At 38.3% G+C, this 18,731-nt stretch overlaps 2 protein-coding genes and 1 pseudogene across 9 annotated transcripts in view; 1 reads left to right on the top strand and 2 right to left on the bottom strand.

Annotated features, from left to right (window-relative positions):
• Nucleotides 1-11,333, bottom strand: part of LOC109062314 (protein kinase C-binding protein 1-like) — a 21,071-nt gene extending 9,738 nt beyond the window's left edge. The window contains exons 1-4 of one of the 6 annotated variants that reach the window (XM_042751169.1): nt 11,312-11,333; nt 4,164-4,234; nt 3,591-3,751; nt 1,641-1,862 (exon numbers count right to left, since the gene is read on the bottom strand). In XM_042751169.1, coding sequence (XP_042607103.1) covers nt 1,641-1,862; nt 3,591-3,751; nt 4,164-4,188 — 408 coding nt within the window. In that variant the 5' untranslated portion in view covers nt 4,189-4,234; nt 11,312-11,333. The other 5 variants (XM_042751171.1, XM_042751166.1, XM_042751170.1 and 2 more) reach the window with 5 other exon arrangements.
• On the top strand, nt 11,075-12,148 carry LOC109062302 (annotated as a pseudogene).
• Nucleotides 12,146-18,731, bottom strand: si:ch211-220i18.4 (SRSF protein kinase 3). 3 transcript variants are annotated; one of them, XM_042751172.1, is made up of 12 exons: nt 18,589-18,731; nt 17,174-17,277; nt 16,802-16,910; nt 16,576-16,663; nt 16,339-16,426; nt 15,350-15,456; nt 15,084-15,252; nt 14,926-15,002; nt 14,673-14,780; nt 14,132-14,201; nt 13,958-14,050; nt 12,146-13,366 (listed from the first exon to the last, which is right to left on the bottom strand). In XM_042751172.1, the coding sequence occupies exons 1-12, from the start codon at nt 18,663-18,665 to the stop codon at nt 13,182-13,184; spliced, it is 1,275 nt and encodes a 424-aa protein (XP_042607106.1). In that variant the 5' UTR covers nt 18,666-18,731; the 3' UTR covers nt 12,146-13,181. The 3 variants fall into 3 exon arrangements, with proteins under 3 accessions (XP_042607106.1, XP_042607107.1, XP_042607108.1); XM_042751173.1 differs by having other exon boundaries at nt 14,926-14,999; XM_042751174.1 differs by lacking the exon at nt 18,589-18,731 and adding an exon at nt 17,370-17,727.

Below are 18,731 nucleotides of genomic sequence, written 5' to 3'. Positions count from 1 at the left end.
GGTTACTGTCTATTTAACTTGATATAACAAAATGTATTCAAATAAATTCTTTCTAGGGGTGTAAAAATACATTGATTCTATTTTCAGTGGTAAACATATTTACTTGTACCAGAATAAACTGATTTGTGAACAAATGTCAGATTTTATGATGCATGACAAGATTTGGCAAAAATGTTAGCAAAATGAATTGCTGTCAGAGCAAACATCTACACCCATACATAGCAAATTCAACCTGTTTAACTAGTTTCTGAACGGTCTAGTTGATTCTAATCCAAACAAAAGCTTAAAACTCTTAAGTAAGGAGTTGTGAAGCACCTGTATGTCACACTTAGTGTTCCAAAACATAGTAAGCTTGTGTCTACTGCCTAGACAGCGTCCTAATTGCTATGGAACCTCATAATTCAAAAGCAGATATAATAATAATAAAAATAAAAATAAAAAAAATAAAAATAATAATAATAACCAAAATAACAAAAAATAACACAATAATAAAAGCTGTCACGCAAAGCGCTCGGGACGTTCATGGGAACGTGGCGTCAGCAATGTCCGAATACAAATTCTGCTTCACTTCCTGTCTTCGGGGGTACCGTCTTCTGATCGAATTTTGAAAGCAGCATAGTATGTCGCTACGCTAACAACACAATACTGACACACGAGAACACGATAAACATACAAATATATAATTAATATGCTCAAATACTGGTCAAAATAACCAATTTAATTTTAACGTTACTGGGAAACGACTTTTCATCAACACTAGTACTGTCCGAAACCCGCTCTTAATTTATAATCAACATTTTTTGTAACTCGTCTGCTATTTTGGATTAAACAAAAATCCAAGGATTCTCCAAGATACTGCGATATTTTGGGCAAAAAGATGCATCCTTAAAGGGATAGTTTACACTTCGGGAACACAAAAGAAGATATTTGAAGAATGTTGGGAATCAAACAACATTCGGGCCCACTTCCATTATATTAGACAATTCTCAAAATATCTTTTATGTTCCACAGCAGAAAGTCATGTCAGTAAGTGTTATACTAGTACTATTTACATAATTTTATAGTATTCATTATTATATTTTTTAATCAATAATTTAATTAATTTTAGTTTAAGTTTTAATATTTTTTTGTTATGTGCTTTTGTCATTTGTATTGGTTTTTAGGGTTTTATATTTCCTTATAGCTTTTAATTATTTTCATTTATGTTTTAGTAATTCAAGTACTTTCCACTTGTTTTCAGTTAATTGTTGCACCAACATTTAAATTTTTTATTCAGTATTTATATTCTATTTTTTTCAGCTTTATTTAAATTAACAAAAAAAAAAAAGATCATTTTAGTTAACATTATCAACACTATAGGCTACAGTTTTGGTATGACATGAGAGTAAATAACAATTTTCATTTTTAGATGAAGAGACAGATTAATTTAGTCTACTTTTTGAAATAATCTTCACATCAGAACTGTGCCTGTCCCTTAAAATGTCTATCCGCTCACTAGGTTTTGGAACAGATCTTAAGTTTCCATTTGCCTAGTTATACCCAGTATTTATTGCTAGCAGCGCTTCATGTTCTGAACATATTAAAAACTGCAAGAAGGACAGTCCCATGACATGACAGCTGACATCTACAGTCCTCAGTACCTCGCACTCTGGACAGAACCAGTCGCCCTCAGGCTCTGCGGCCAGTTTGAGGCACTTGGCGTGGTAGACGCGCGGGCAGAGCTCACAGCAGAGCACCTGACCCTCGCGGTGACACACCCAGCAGTAGAAGTCATTCCTCCCGTCCTGCGGTACAACATCAACAGGGTCTGTGGTGAGTGCGGGCTGCTTGACATAGTAAAAGGGACCATGTCTAAGCTCACACTGAAATGCAGGCAAGAGAGACAGGGCAAGGGGTCAAATCACAAGCCACAACAGTCGCAGGGGAAATGTAGCAAGGCACTGCAATAAATCAAGCATGGACAGGTGAGCAGTCACATGACCACTGGGTCAAAAGCGGCACACTGGGAAGACACTGTAGGATTTCATTTCACATTTTCGTAAACACACATCATGACCCATGTGAGATCTGAAAAACACACGGTGTCTGAGTGTGTTTCACCAGGATTTGAACGAAATCCTAAATTACCCTCAGATGCCAAATACAGATTAGCAGGATCAAGAGACACGGGCAAAATATACTTCAGACCAAGTTCTGACTTAATGGAAATAGATTTTTAAAATTGACAGCTACTAATTAGTTTTCAATATCTGGAAGGTGTCAAAGGAAATCAATCAATATACATGTGCTTTTTAAATAAGATCAATAAGCAAATCCACACTTGGCATCTTTCATGAAACATTGTTCATATGCATTGCAACACACCACCACAAAGACAGCACAGCATTCAATAAAATCAGTGCACTTGATTTTTAGCTGTAATGAAGTGAACATAATTTGGGACCATTAAGAAGCAATTGGACACATGCATAACCTTTTAAAAATGTGTCATCTGCAAACAAATGATTAGTAACGAAAGCAACAGCTTTTCTCAGAACTAATTTCCCTTTAAGCTATTTTTGCAGTGACATTAACCATCTGGAAACCACAGGTGCAAATATATACACACTACAGTTCAAAAGTTTGGGGTCAGTAAGTAAGATAATAATAATAATACTTTTACTCAGCAGTGATGCATGAAATTAATCAAAAGTGACAGTAAATACATTTATAATGTCACATTATATTCCATTTCTATTTCAGTTTCAAATAAATACTGCTCTTTTGATCTTTACTTTCATCAAATTATAGAAAAAAATGTCTGTTTCCACAAAAAAAATCTAACCTCGGTGAGGATAAGAGACTTTTTTTTTTCAGAATTATCAAAAGATCTTATTGAACCCCAAACTTTTGAGCGGTATGTTGATTTAATATTAAATATTCTATTTTGTATTATTTTACTATTTAATGCAATGACATAAATTCATCAAAGGGATAGTTCCCCCCAGAATTAAAATTCTGTTCCCCAACCTTTATGACGTTATTTCTTATTTGGAACAGAAAGAATATTTTAATCTTTTTGTCCATATTTTGTCCAATTTAGTTTGGAACCCATTCACTTTCATTGGACAGAGATATGTTCCACTGAAGAAAATGGTTTGAGTAAATGACCAAATTTTTGTTTTGGGGTGAACTATATCCTTTAAATATGCCTGTGGTGTCCAAATGCTTTTTGAGGCCACCCTGTAGCTTACAGGACAGAAATGCCCACAAGGGGTCGACTTTGTTCATGCAAATCAGTAAAAGCACTCTGCCCTTTCAGTGACCAGTGTTTTATCATTAAAAACTGCAGACTGAATGGAAATTCAAATCAAACACACATTTACAAGCCACAATCAATCCTGATTATTCCGATTGGCCATTTGAATAGAAAAGTGCAAGAACATGTAAAAGGACACAGGAAGAGACAAGAGTTTGACTTACAAACCAAAGGTCTGTTTTAGACACAACAAATGTTTTTAAATTAATTCGAGCAAGAATTCTCAGCTCAAACCAATTCAAATGTAATAAAAGGGCATCGGGATGAGAGGGAAGCCTAGGAGGGAACATACTTGGTCTTTACTGGTGTTGACTAATCCCGGTTTCTTCTTCTTCTTTGTGGGACTGGGTGACGTCTCAGAGGGAGAGTGTCCGTTTGAGGAATGTGGAGGACTGGGTGCTTTCCTCTTCTGTGCAGCCAGTGCCTGCTCCGCTGATCCTAGATCAGGGACCGCTGATGAAAGAAAAACACAGCTGCTTTATTATGCAAAGCCACATGGATAATACAACACCTCACCCAGCTGGGCCTGTGATTGTGACCTTTCAAAGCCTCAACAACACAAACCACCATTGACCTCCACATGCACAAAGAGGATTGCACATCTTCAGAAATAAAACATATCAAACGTCTGACTAACCTACTAACACGAAGCACCAGATAGAAGCAATCAGTCAGTGTAATGAAAGAGAAAATTAGGTTGCATGCCACATTTGATGTGGCTCAGACTGACTTGCTTTTTATTCATTTCAGCTGAAGAACTGAACTCTCACAATCTGAATCTATTTTTGGAGTCTGTTATGTAAGATTAAAGCAAGAACTGAGAAGCTAATGCAAAAGAGTCACATTAGAATCAAAGAAAAAATACCTTTGGGTGGCATGGACACCTCCATCCCATCAACCGCATCAGACTCCGTCTTTATTTCCTCCACAGCCAAACTAAATGAAGAAAGAAAAAAAAAAGACACTGAAATCTCACGAGGTCTCCCCCTGAGATAAAAGACTTGGGTGATGTAATCTAATCTCCAGAGTTATGTTGTTGTTGTTGTTCATAGCAATCGTCCTCCATTCCACATCTGAAGCACTTTTGCTTGTGCAAGGAGACCCTTGCATGAGTATTGCTTTGTCTGAGCTGTGCTATAACCAATCATGGGCCTGCAGAGTGAATTTACAAGATGATATTAAGCTCATTAACCTTACGAGGGAAACTCGTCTGATCGAGACGTGCGAGGCGTAAACTCTCTCTCTCTGTGTCTAGTAATAGATCAGCACCTCCTTCAAATGAAGCAAACATGCTCGTGGGGAATACCACCGTTAACACAAGGGATTATGGAGTAGACGTCTGCTGAGCACCGGAGAGTGTCTGTAATTCAGTCTCATTAGTCTACTTCTTGTCTGAGAGGATTTGGCCTCATCCAAGTTCAGGCATAATCGGTACTAAAATACCATCAGCTACTGACACGGATACATTCAAAATGTGGCCTATAAAGCATAAAATTTATATTAGGCTGCCAAGCTGACATTAATTTTTCTGAGTAGTAGTCTTTGCATTATAATTTAGCAAAAAAAAAAATGAAATGACTTCTATTGTAAGGAATTTTAACAACAAGAAGTTAAAGCAAAAGCATTGTGTTATTTTGAAACCCTTCACACAATGTGTGAAAAAATTCCGTCACATCGATTCATTTTTGTTATTCGCTCAGATGTAGGCCTCAAAAAGAGCCGTACTTAAACAGTGCCGTAAGTCATTATACAAATTGCTAAAGTACTAAAAAGTGAATTTTTGCAACAAAATGAGTGAACATCGTAAAAGGTTAAATAGTTATTTAAAAAGATGCAATTTGGAAAAATAATTCTCAGCGCACCGGCAATTTCTCGTGACATGAGTAAAAAAAAAAAAAAAGTTTACGCAAATAATCAGCGACTACCAATAGGAGCGATTCGATACATTTGAATACTGCTGCAGAATAGGAATGACTTAAAAAACCAACAGCTCAGAGATTCGAAGAACTCCAGTGATTTATTATTATTGTCAGCATAAATGCCGTTTAACCAGCCAATACCGTAACGAGCGACATCACATTTTCATTCGTGACTTGGGTTCAGTTTTTGTGGCGTTGTATTGAGTAGCCCCACCTATAATGAAATCTCACCGGACAGATGAAAATTTTGGTCAGTGCCGTTCAAATTTTTACATTGCGTTGTTTTGGGCATGTTAAGGCCTTTAGTATGTGCTGCTGAAAAAACACTATTTGCGCAACACAACATATTTCGCAATTAATAGATCCAACAGTTTTGTGAAGTGGTACTTCTAACCAGTGAAAATTCAGTGGACAAGACAACCCAAAACAAATTTGCGTAATTTGCGCTTTGTGGCTTACACGATCAATGTGACCGTTTTAAGCAAGATTTCTATAAAAAAATTGTTCTAAGTTTCTTGAATGTGGCCCAACACTTGCAAATAAAGATCTGTGCTTCTAACAAATGTAACCTCTAAGACAGAAGTAACAAAATAGATGCAATACATTTAGCGGTAATTTAATCTGATCAGAACTCAACAACAACAAAAAGTTGTGACTACTCTTACTTAACACTCAACCACACGAATCTTGACCACAATGAGGCCTTATTCAACCCATACAGGGGAAACCCCCAACTGTCAATCAATCAACAAAAACCTTCTCAACCGCAAGGGCAGGACAGAAATAACGGGTACCAAAAAGAAGCTCGTAAATGACAGGTGAAAGAGGAGAGGCGGTACAAGGCCAATGGCACAAACACAATCCTACAACGACGAGGCCTTGATCCCGGTCTTTGTGCGGAAGAAAAGACCAGAAAAGATTAAAAGCTGGCAACGGTTCCCCATTACATGAGGTCAGGATTAGGACCAGTGTTGAGAACGACGAGCACGATTGAGAGGATTGATCATCAGGCCACAATGAGGCCTTAGTCTTTCACTCACATCAATTCTCATTGACGGGGCCACGGCTTGACATCGTCAAAAAAAATCCATGTACTTTCACTGTTTAGATATTCAGAGACTTCTTCCAGGAGGACGATAAAAAAGGAAAATTCATCAAATAAATCCAAAATGGCACATAATCCTCTGTGGCGATGACTAAAACTCACCTTTCTCACAAGAAAATATTCCAGGTTGTTCGTAAAAATCATAAATAATATGTCAGAAACGACAATAAAGGCATTAGTCTGGAGAAAGAGTATCTTAAATAAGACATGCAATGTCTGAGGTGGGAAATGCACATCTAAGCATATAGCCCAAGGCCTGAGGGCTCTCCATTTTTGACTGTAATGCGAGGCTGAAAGGAGCCGCATGGATGTTACGTCACATTATGGCCACGTCACGTCAAAAACTCCCATCCACCAGGCCTCTCTGTTCCTGCTCGCTTCAGAAAGGTCAAATAATGTCAAGCCAACTGCGTGGCTGAAGATCCAGATCTCTACACTGAAATCAAAGTAACAGGAAGTCCTGAAGCAGATCCAATGAAGAGAAAGAAAACCACCGCTCTGCGAGCAAACCGGCCTCCAAAACAGGATCTTCTAGAACGATCTGAGCAGAGAGACAATCAGAGGTCCTCGCAAACAGACCAAAATAAAGAGAAAGGCAGCTGTGAATGTGGAGATAACTGGTCAGAGAGGGAGCCGAGGTCTTTTTTTCTCTCTTCGCAGGAAATGAGAGTGCCTCCCTTCCCCCACCGCTCCGCTCGAGCTCCCCTTCCCCCTCCCTCTAGGCCAGAGATGCGGGCTCTGGCACGTCCATGGCACAGGAGCTTACAGTAAACAGGGAGAACGAGAGAAACCTGTGCATATAGGTCAGTCTCAAGAGCCACAGCTGAGAAAAACAAGTGAAGCGGTAATGCACTTGAGTATCAACATGCAAACAAACGTTTTGCCTTTCAGACAAGGCAAACCTTTCTCCCAGATTGTAATCTTGAGCTGTTAAAAACAGCTTTGTGGTTCACGGTGACTTTGTGGATCGTTTCAAGGGCAAGCAGTGACTTTACAAGCACACAGTTGTTTCCTGTCACAGATGTCGGTGTTGATACGACTCGACTTCTTCTGTTGCTGATATAACGCAGGCAAAATAGCCTTGTCAGACCACTGCCGGTCATTTCCTCCAAATGGCACGAAGCCAATCACCACAATCCTTTATAATGTTGTTTCCTTGACAAGAATCCCAATCGTGGTGGAATAATCTCCCTGGGAACACACAAAACTTGAGCTGCACCGTACCGACGTAAAACCCTCCAGTCATTTTTCCATAAAGAGTAGTAAGGCTAACAATAGGCTATATAAAGATCCAGTCGACTGTATTGTGATTGCAATTGAATTAACTGTTCATAATTACAACAATTAACTCACAAGCCATTTGTTGTTGATATACAGGTGAAATATGATACGCATTTGATGTTTTTTTTTTTTTTTTTGAAACGCAGCCATAAATATCATTAGAAAGGCCAAGGATCCGTTGGGAATGCGGCAGGAGGCTTTTGGTCCCGTGTGGTTTGTGCTCGCTCGTTTTGTCTTTGGGAGCAGCTGTGTGTGTATGTGGCAGTGCTATTTTATTGGTAACTTCAACATAAATCTCTGAAGAGACATAAAGGAGATGAATAGTATGTAAATATCATCCAAATCATCTTCTTAAAAGTGGTGTTTCGCACCAATAGCCAGTTCTATGACAAGAATCGGTTTAGTTTCTACACAATTTAAGTTTAAAAAGAAATGTGAAGTGGAGATACTGCTAACTTTGCAATAAAGCGATGAAAAAAAAAAAAACATCTGCTCATAAAGAAAATTAAAGTCAATCTTAATTTTGATGAACTCTATGGCTTTTTGCCATGTGGCTATCTGCGAGCATTACATAGAGTATAAATGCTAATTATTGGCCCAAGGAAAAATTATTTCCCCGTTTACTTAGTATAGAGTTTTTGCATGATTTGTATACATCTGATAAAATCCTTATCCAAAAATAATCAGTGCTTGTAAAAGCTGCATATGCACATGAAAAACTGGTGTCTCAGACTATTTTTAAACTCATGCTTGCACCCACAATATGACTGACAGTAAAAATGCTATCAAAACTGCAAATATCCAGACAGACCAATTATTTTTTTAAGGATGTGTTCGAAACCAGCACAAAAAAAATAGCTTTACCACCGACTAAATGAAGTATGACACTAGAATGTCATCTACTGTCCCTCCTGAAGCTAAAACTATAACCTTAAAATGGAATTTAATATAAAAAATTAAAGTTTCACATTCAACTCTCCGCCCCTCATTGGTAGCTCACGTCCTGAATTACCCATCCTGCCCCTGTGTAAGATGACCACAGCTGGGGCTCTCAGCTCTCTAGTAAGGCCCTAACAGATGCCTCCATTTTCTATGGCTGGGCTTGTGACACAAACAGACAATGGGACAGGCAATCAGCTTAAAAAGTACATCGCCCGAGCACCCCACCCCCCTGATCCTCCACCCCCTTCGAGGGGCAGATCAACAGAGGGCCCTACATATCCAGAAATGACTGTCACTGAGCTGTTTGTCAGTACAGCAATGAGTGATAGCTGACTTCGTCTGCCGTGTAACCATGTGACCGAGCAGCAACCGGGCCAAAGCTCAGGAGAGCGAGAGGGAGAGAGCCTGACCCCCCTTCTCTGGCCCTCTCCCCCACCTCCTTCCTCCTCTGCCCTGTTTTTCTGAGAGACAGGCCTTTGCTAGGCCTCCCCAGTCACTGGAGAATCAAATCTGCAATTCACAGTGTTAGCAGTGGATGAAAACAGTGCAATGACGAGAAAGGACAGACGTAAGAAAACATCAGGCTTACCTCTGTGGATGCATGGCTGAAACAGTGTAATGTCAATACTTATAAAACATGGAGGACAGCCTCAGCCTTTAGACTAGGGAGGGCTCTCCTCTCCACACTCAGAGCTCGGGCCTGTCTGATCAGAGCCGGGCCGTGACTGGCTGCCCTCCCACTCGCAGGATGTAAGGCCTCGTCTGATTGGCCGAAGCGCTTCCTGAGTAATCATCTTTGTTCTGCGCTGGCAGGATCAGCAGCGAGTGCGGGAAAGAGCACAGAGGAGAGGGAGAGCGAGAACTAGGCCTCACTCGCTCAAAAAACCTGCTTGCTTTGCGCAGAGCCACTGCGGACTGGCAGCTGAATGTCGCTTAGCTGTGGATGTGGTGAGAATTTGGTGGGATTTGGCATTAAAGCGCTTTTGTTGGTCTCCAGTCCGTGTGGAGCCGTAGGCCCGTGTTTAATCCCTCCCCCCACAGGAGCCGGTTGAGAAACAGGAGACACTCCTTTAGTGAAAATGAGCTCTGAGCAAAAATAGTGCAGCCACTATAGACTTCCTGTGCTTGAACTGTGACCGAATCTTGAGCAACGAGTAAAGCAGATGTCACATTCCACCTAAAATGAGAAAAATCTATGTACTATGCTACTTTTATGTCGATTATGAGTGCAAATCCAAATGAAATACACTTGGACGTTATGTAATGAGTGAAGTAACAGATTACATTAACTAAAACCTGAAGCACTAAAAAAAAATTCATTATATTCAATGAAAACTGTGTTTTGGAAAAAGCGCATATATCATGAAAAATATATCTGATTATGTCCACAATGTAGACGATCAAGAAAGATGCCATAGATTCATAGCAATATTAGTGCGTTAAAGTAAAATACTCCGAACTGCGCGAAGACACTGTTAGATTTTAAGGCGACTCTATATCAGATACATTAGCAGGTATGTGTTTAGGCGTTTATAGCAAAAGCTTCCACTAGGCCTCAAACAGCGCCGCCTGCTCTGTGACATTAACACAACACTGACATCTGCTGGAGAGACAGGGAAACCTTCCGTCTGAAATCACCATTAGGATTAGATACGAAACAGCACAACATTGATGGATTCTCATACCTGCTATAGGTATAGGCTATAGCCAGAAAAATCATGCTGGATTGTGATTGGTCAGTACAATACAGTGCACTGGGGTTCCTCCTCTGCATGAGTCACAACCTCAAGGTCATATCTATCTATTTGAGCTCCATGTTTTAATTAATCTGAGACTTAATTGAGATTTTGAATGAATCATTCTTTAGAATAATTTTTTTTTCATGTTTTCTTTTCACAGATGGCATACGATTCATTTGTGAATTTGACTCAATAATGACTAGGCTAATCACTTAAAGCACTTGAAGCAAATTAACGAATCACTGACTCTGTCTTGTTTGACTCAAAATGAGTCATTTGGGAGTAAAATGATTCTCAGCGCTCCAGTGTGCGCACTAGTGCTGAATAATTCAGTTTTATCAGACTCTAAACTGTTTAATATCATATATAAAAGTTTGCTCACCAAGACTGCATTTATTGGATTAAATATACAGTAAAGACAGTAATCCTTTAAAATGTTCTCAGCATCATTACTCCAGTCTTCAGTGTCACATACTTCAGAAATTATAATGTGCTGATTTGGTGCTCAAGAAACATTTCTTATTTTTATCAATGTTGAAGACAGATGTGCTTCTTAATATTTTTGTGGAAACTTAAAATACATAAAAATATTTTTTGATCAGATTTGATTTTACATTGTAAAATAACATAAATGTCTTTGTCACTTTTGATCAATTTAATGTGTCCTTGCTGAATAAAAGTATTACTTTCTTTCAAAAAAACATTTTTTTTTACTGGTACATATTAGACTCGTCTCGCTTTAAATAGGTATTTTGAGCATTAGGGAGTACGTCAAATACTTAAAGATACAATGTTAGGTAGTTTTTGTGTTACCCAGTCACTGGGTTGCCAAGTAACCCATGGTTGTTTTTAACCCAGCATTTTTTAGAGTGTATGTAAATTCAGAAATAAGTACTTATAGTAGAGTACTTTTACTGGAGTTATATGTTATCAGCACATCTGTACTTCCCAAGCAGAGGATGTACTTTGTCAAATGTTAACTCAATGAAAATTCACATAAAAAAGCTTTTGTTTTACAGGCTCTTACCATAATCAGTAAATACTTCCTTGTCAAAAGGCTAATAGCAAATGGCCTGGCAATGGCGGGTAGCTCAGTCTTCCTGTCCACCCTGACTCCCCTCAACCAGTTTCTCTATGACCATTTTTGGATGGCGAGGAAGCTTTTTCGTCCTCGGAGGAGTGGTGCTCAACCATTGCGTTGCAGGATCCCTTTTGAGACCCATCAAGATAAAAACAAAACTGCCAGTGAGGAAAACCACTGATGAGAATGACACGGGAAGACTGGACGTCACACCTCAGACAGCTGGACAAAACAAGTCCAAGCAGTCAGGCTGTGCTGCAAATGTCAACCAATTCATTGATGTCTCCCTCTTCAAGCGCAGAGGCTTCCTGATCGGTCTTGTAGCATGTTTTTTGGATTTTTTGCTCCAGTTAGCACCATATGCCAAGCATCAGGGGATAGATGAGTACTCCGCAACATTCCTGCTCTCCATATTCACTCTAATAGACATGTTCGCACATCCAGGAACGGGTTGATCGCCGACACCAGATGGATCAGACCCAAGATCCAGTATTTCTTCAGCTTCGCTGTGACATATAAAGGCCTGTGCCATGTACTTTGCTTGTGGTATGATAAAGCTGGCTGGAGGTATCTTCCTCTTCATCATCAACTATAACAACTACAGGTGGTTAGAAAAGGAATAGAAACAGAGAAATGTGGAGGGGCTAGAGATCGGCTCAGCCAAAGTGCTTGCTGCCAATGAGGAGGACAAAGACAATGAAGAAGAGATCAAACTCAGCACAGAGGAGAAAGTAGGAAACTCCACCTGCAAAGAGTTATGAATCAGTCTTCTTTTGTTAAAATCTGTCAAACTCTTTCCATTCGTGTGTGTGTGGATGTCATTCTATCTGTCTTTTGTTCTGTCTATCTATATCTGTCATTCTCTGTCTATCTATCTATTGAGAGAAATGATTTTATAATCTTACCTGTGCATTATGTTAAAGCTTCAACACACTGTGACAAGAGACATGAAAGTAGGATATCAGAAAGTATTTGACTGCTGCATGCAGCGACTGACCAATCAGAATCAAGTATTCTAGAAATCTGCATTTTTATAAACCAGCTTTTCTTAGCAATTTTGTCTGTTTTTGTAACTTGTTATTAAGGTCTATTGCTTTATTTTTTAGTTTTCTTTGTATATTATTACTTTAATAAATTATATAGATTTAATATCAATCTGAAAATGTTATGCAGATGGGCAAACAGATGAGTGGAAGAAACATGAGTGTACTTTATTATAAAAGACGTTAAGATTCACCTTTGACAAATTAAAATAGTGAAGTGTCTTAAAAAACATTTATTTATCTAAAGACATGACACTCATCGCAGGTTCATTCTTTACACATTAATTAAAAAACAGTTGTTTTGTTTAATATATTTAAACTCAGAACACACTACTTACATCTCAGAGCACCAATGTTACTCAAGTCAGGAGATCTGAACGGTCATGTGATCATCATAGCTTTTAGTCTCTGATCTATGCATGGAAACACCACAGGCCTTATTTAAGAGTGGAATGTTTTACCAGACGATTAAACACATTCCAAAGCTTTAAATGCATTTGCTCTGCTATGTACATATCTGTGTTACAGACCTCATTGACTCCTAATACAAAGACATTTATCAAAATATCTTTTGGGTTTTCAACAGAGGAAAGTAAGTCATACATTTTTGGAATATGACGACATGAGGGTGAGTAAATGAAGACACAATTTTCACTTATAGACTTTCACTAAGTCCTATTTGGAAAAACACTTTTGAAGCATGGCCTTTTCATTCAACACACACAGAGCAGACATGAACAGAAACCTCAAGTAAAAAAGCCAGAGAGGGTGGGTTACAGCTTTAGCCAGGGATGTTTGAGACACTTGGCTGCTGTCGCCCTCCGCTCTGACAGGAAGTCCAACATCTGTAACAGGAAGTCGGAGAAAAGTGATGCCTCTCTGAGGAGAAAGTGATATTTCTCCACCAGCACTTCATACAGACCCCATGGACGGAGGACGGCTATTCGCCGCAGGTCACCTGTGCAACAACAATCACAGTTCATAATAATAGTAGCGACTGCTGTAACACTTCTGATGGAGAATAACATATGTGACCCTGGACCACAAAACCAGTCTTAAGTCGCTGGGGTATATTTGTAGCAATAGCCAAAAATACATTGTATGGGTCAAAATTATTAATTTTTCTTTTATGCTAAAAATAATTAGGATATTATGTAAAGGTCATGTTCCATGGTGATATTTTGTAAATTTCATACTGTAAATATATTAAAACTTAATTTTTGATTAGTAATATGCACTTTAAAGGTGATTTTCTCAATATTTTGATTTTTTTGCACCCTCAGATTCCAGATTTTCAAATAGTTGTATCTCTGCCAAATTTTGTCCTAAATATAATATATAAATATAAGCTTATTTATTCAACTTTTACATGATGTATAAATCTCAATTTCGAAAAATTGTTGACGCTTATGACTGGTTTTGTGGTCCAGGGTCACATATTAATTTTATTTCTGTAATAAACATAAAATCATTCTTGGGTTAAATGAGGAATTTAACCTGTTGCCACACCAAGATAAATGAGGAAAGACAAATCTAGTATTGTACTCACCTTTGCGGTTGAAATACTGATAGGAATATTTCCCAGACAGAGCCACTGACACTGGGATCTTACCCAGGAGCTCAATAATATGAGCCAGGTGGTCTAAAATAACAGAAATGGTCAATCCCACAAATCTAAAAGTTCTCTAATAAAAAGACTGATGATGGCTATCAAATAGTTTACCTTCCTCTAAGGAGAAATTCGGCCCTGCTTTCGGTTCAAATAAGGAATCACCAGTAACAAGCTCAAATGCCTGTTGAAAAATAATACAGATAAAAATAAACAGTGCTGGGTAGTAACTGATTACATGTCATCTGAATTATGTAATCAGATTTTTAAAAATTAAGTACTTGTGATTAGAGTATATTACATTTTATAATGGATTTAATGGATTACAAGATCACATGGTTAGTAAATTACTCATATTTTTTTAATCTCCCTAATTCTTTTTTCTTTAAAATTCATTTCTGTGTCACACCATTTAGCTTTGACTATATTCACATATGTTGTGTAAATAAACCATGTATGAAACAAACCATGCTTCTAAATTTGGGTAAAAAAAGCACCTCTCAAGCAATTAGACCATGTATGAAACAAATAATTACATTACTAATTTTATATATATATTTACAATTAAGTAATCCAATCATGTGCTAACTCAAGAAGAAATGTTCTTGTAGGATGGCTCTTTTTCGCTGAACACTGTTGACAGCTGTAGACTCACCAAGCAGGCCACACTCCAGATGTCAGCCGGAGGACCATATTCAGAGCCTAGGAGAACCTCCAGAGAGCGATACTGTCTGGTCTGGATCTCTTGACAAAAGTGTTTGTACTATAACAACAAGAAAAGAGGTTCAGTAATCCAATCAGGTGCAAACATCAAGTAATGTCACTGATTCATGTGCTTCCACAAGAGCACGCTGTGCATTCTTTGACTTTGAGGAAAGCATTCTATGAATTGACTGAATGTGTCGCACCACCCAACATGAGCTGCCAAGGTCTGCAATCTTCACTGTGATATTATCCAAGTTTCCAGGTTTTCCAGCTGCTTCTGCTTGAAATAGTAGATGATGACTCAATGCTACATTTATTACAGTGATTCAGTGTAATGATTTACTTCATTCACATTTCTTACCGGGATCCTGGAGGATTGTGGTTTTAATGGCTGAAGTGTAAGTTTGTATAGCGTCCCCTGGAGGATGAGATGAGGACTGCGGTGTGACACACAGCAGGATGTTCTCAGGCTTGATGTCTGTGTGAATGATCTTGCAGTGGCTGTGAAGATACTCCAGACCTTCAAGCACCTGAGACAGGTACAGTTTTTCAGGTTTTGTGCTGGTCTTTCTTTTCAGACACCAGGTCTATACATTACATTTCACACACACATTAGAAGTGTCTCACCTGAGTGATGACGTGTTTGACACAGGTGAGAGAAAGGCCTGGGTTTCCAAAACACACTTGCCAACAGCGCAAGTCTGGCCCCAGCAGCTCCAACACTAGACAAATATCTACATAGTGGTCAAGAATCAACTCTCGATGTGTATTGCTGTATTATATAAAAGACTAAAGTTATATAAAAGTATACCCCAAGCTTTTCACAGAACAGATCTTGAAATGGTTTTTATATAGCAGTTAGTCTTTTAATTTGCTTTACAAGTTGCAATACAGGACTTTTCACAGGGTTCCACATTTATTGTTTATCTGTGAAATTTCACTGTCCAAATCCAGTAGTTTTAACGCATGATCGGAAGTATCATATGAGAGAGTGAAAGTGACTTCTTTATTAACAGGGCTTCATACATTGCCATACTGCTGTACTTACAATGAATATATCTTTCTTGCCTACAAATTTTGGCTGAATTTTCTGCAAATGAAAGGTCACAAAGAATGTGTTGAGATTTTTAGTGACTCTCAGGTACACCATTATGCCAGTAGGTGGCAGCATCTGACTGACTTAATGAGTCATTTAAGTCATTCACTCAACTGATTCATTCAAACACACCGATTCAATCAAAAATGAAACAACACTTACATGTGAATAAAGATAACCGTATACTGACTTAAGAATAATTTACTTCTTATATTTCAGCAACCAAGCCGGTTAAATGTGGTTAATGTGTTTGCTAACGGCAGTTTAGATTTAGAATAACTAGTAATGCCAGACTTGCAAATAAGTCACTCTTTTGATCAAAAGATCTGAGTCTGTTCGTGATTCAGTTTCAGTAGGATTCAATAGCACAGTTCACTCAGGCACTGGAGCGTTTGCAAACTGAATCCAATCATAAAATGCTAATTTTTACTATGAAAAAGTGATGAATAAATAACCTCTGGCTAGTGTTTATTAGTGTTGTAGTGCTTCATTTCACATACATGATATTATGAAAGGATACGAATGCCGTTCACACCAGCTATCTTAAACTCATCCAGTAACTGCACTATACGTCCTTTAAGAGGGTTGCGGGCTGTGGGACCACTGGCCTGGAGAGAGGGAAAAGGTTTTGAGATGTATGTACAAACATACAATGGAAGAGAGACAAAGAACCAGAGAGAGAGAGAGAGAGAGAGAGAGAGAGAGAGAGAGAGAGAGAGAGAGAGAGAGAGAGAGAGAGAGAGAGAGAGACACTCACACATCGCAGTAATGTCAGTTCATCTTGTCCAGCCTGAGTGAATCCAGCTCCGCTCTTCAACACCTTCACTGCAACATGCCTGCCGGACCTGCAAAACCACAAACACAAACACTGGAGAACTTTTAAACACACACACACACACACACACACACACACACACACACACACACACACACACACACACACACACACACACACAGCAACAGATAGAACAAAGTTTCAGTACCTGAGGTCAATGCAGAGCCATACAGTAGAGAAATAACCCCAACCCAGCTTGGACAGAACCTTGTATCTCTTATTAAACACATCTCCCACCTGGACTGGGTGATATCCACCTATAGAGGGAGATATATACAGTATATATATATTCTTAATTGGCATCTGCGGTTCCGTGAAGAGCCTTTAACATCCATGCACACTCTTTACTGCACAAAGGTTCTCTATGTTCTTTACACTATGGGAAAAATGGTTCTTTTAAGAATTGTTCATTGGAGGCTCTTTGGGGAACCAGAAAAGGGCTTTCTATAGTAATAATAACGTTACTCACTACATGGCTCTTTAGTCTCTTCATTTTTTTTACAGATTTAAAGAGGCTCACCGTAGCAGTAATCTCTTGGATCTTCATGTTCCTCTGTGTAGTCAGGTTCAAGATGTTTATAATTCCTAAGTGTTTTCAGTTTAGAGTCCATAACTACATCAGACCTGCATTAGAACCCAACACATACGTATATTATCATAAGTGACTGTTCATTCATGCATATTCACACACATATGATGCAAAAAAGTAGACTCACAAATGTTTGCAGATGTAAGCATAAGTATTTCAGTGGTTGCTGATGTAATGGAGCATATACAAAAGACTAAATCCGTGCTGTGTATTCTTAGACAACCATAAACGTCCATCAGAGGTGGAAGCACAGCTCTTCTATCCTGACACATTTGGCTCACCAAGGGTCAGATAAGCCAGTACCACATTTAGATCTCAACACCCGCTGCTGTGGGAGTTTACAGCAGCATCTGAACCGTGACCTGAAAATATATCATGCCACTGTCTGTCTGTCACTCATGTCACACAAGACTTTGGAGGGCAACGTGAGGGAATATTCCCACAGTCAAACTCACTGTAACTTTACTGACACATGTGAAAAAGTACCATTTTATGAATCTGGTACTCAGTACAAATCATAGTACCATTTTAATTACACCACTGTACCATGGTACATGGTTAATTTTACTAAATATATATTATTAATAATAACTGAGGTACAAGTGGATTTTAGAAATGTACAATATGCTATAAAAAATATAAAATTTATTTGAAATAGATTTTATTGCATTATTTGTCATTTCTGATTTTATGCGGGATTTATAGGTAATTAACCTGACAGCAGTATACATAGTATATATAATTTATAATATATACTAATTAATTAATGTATTCATTCTTAACTTATAATTCTATAATTATTGTGATATGTCCGTGTACATATTGTGATATGTAGGCACATGCATAATTTAGGCTAACTAAACCACAGAAATATTGATATCAATCTAAGTATGTCATTATATCAAATACTTATAATAAAACTCAAGAAATATCATTAAGGTGGATGGTGTTAAATGTTCAAAAAAAAAAAAAAAAAAAGGTACAAGACCTGAAGTCTGACCAATAAAGCACATACTATATATAAAGCAACATAACTCATCTAAATATAAAACAGACATTTTCATTATATAAGGATTAACTTCTGCCAACACCAGCTGGGCAGTACAGTATCCCGGTCCTGAAGACCAGTGTTTACTGCCATACAACCTCAGCCAAACTCTCTCATTTAAACTTTTTATAGAAGAAATGAGAGACATTTACTTTACAGCTACCAAAGGCCACACACATAATTTCTGACCCAAAAACAACAACCCAACAGCAGCAGCAGATTTAAAATATTTTTTGTAAAGCATTTAAAGTAAAATATATACAGAAGCATGCTGAGTAAAGAAGCGTGTTGTACTCACGATTTGGTGCAGATCATGTGCTTTGTGTTTGTTTGCATGATTTCATCAGAGGTCTGGAGCTGCTTATAGATGCTCATCCTGACTTTATGATGGGGAGGATTTCCTCTAAACCCTCCACAACCCTCTCACTTTCCTCACCTCTC

The sequence above is a fragment of the Cyprinus carpio genome, chromosome B23 (genome assembly GCF_018340385.1).
Source record: "Cyprinus carpio isolate SPL01 chromosome B23, ASM1834038v1, whole genome shotgun sequence".
NCBI lineage: Eukaryota > Metazoa > Chordata > Actinopteri > Cypriniformes > Cyprinidae > Cyprinus > Cyprinus carpio.
The sequence above is the reverse complement of the archived record's forward strand: the minus strand, read 5'-3'. Positions and strand labels throughout refer to the sequence as shown.

Excerpts from the sequence above, each read along its gene's own strand:
- si:ch211-220i18.4 (XM_042751172.1), bottom strand. The coding sequence starts at position 18,665 with ATGAGCATCTATAAGCAGCTCCAGACCTCTGATGAAATCATGCAAACA. Across the intron at positions 16,911-17,173 it reads TCCAAGAGATTACTGCTACG|GTGGATATCACCCAGTCCAG; the intron begins GTGAGCCTCTTT and ends CTCCCTCTATAG. Across the intron at positions 16,664-16,801 it reads TGGCTCTGCATTGACCTCAG|GTCCGGCAGGCATGTTGCAG; the intron begins GTACTGAAACTT and ends GTGGTTTTGCAG.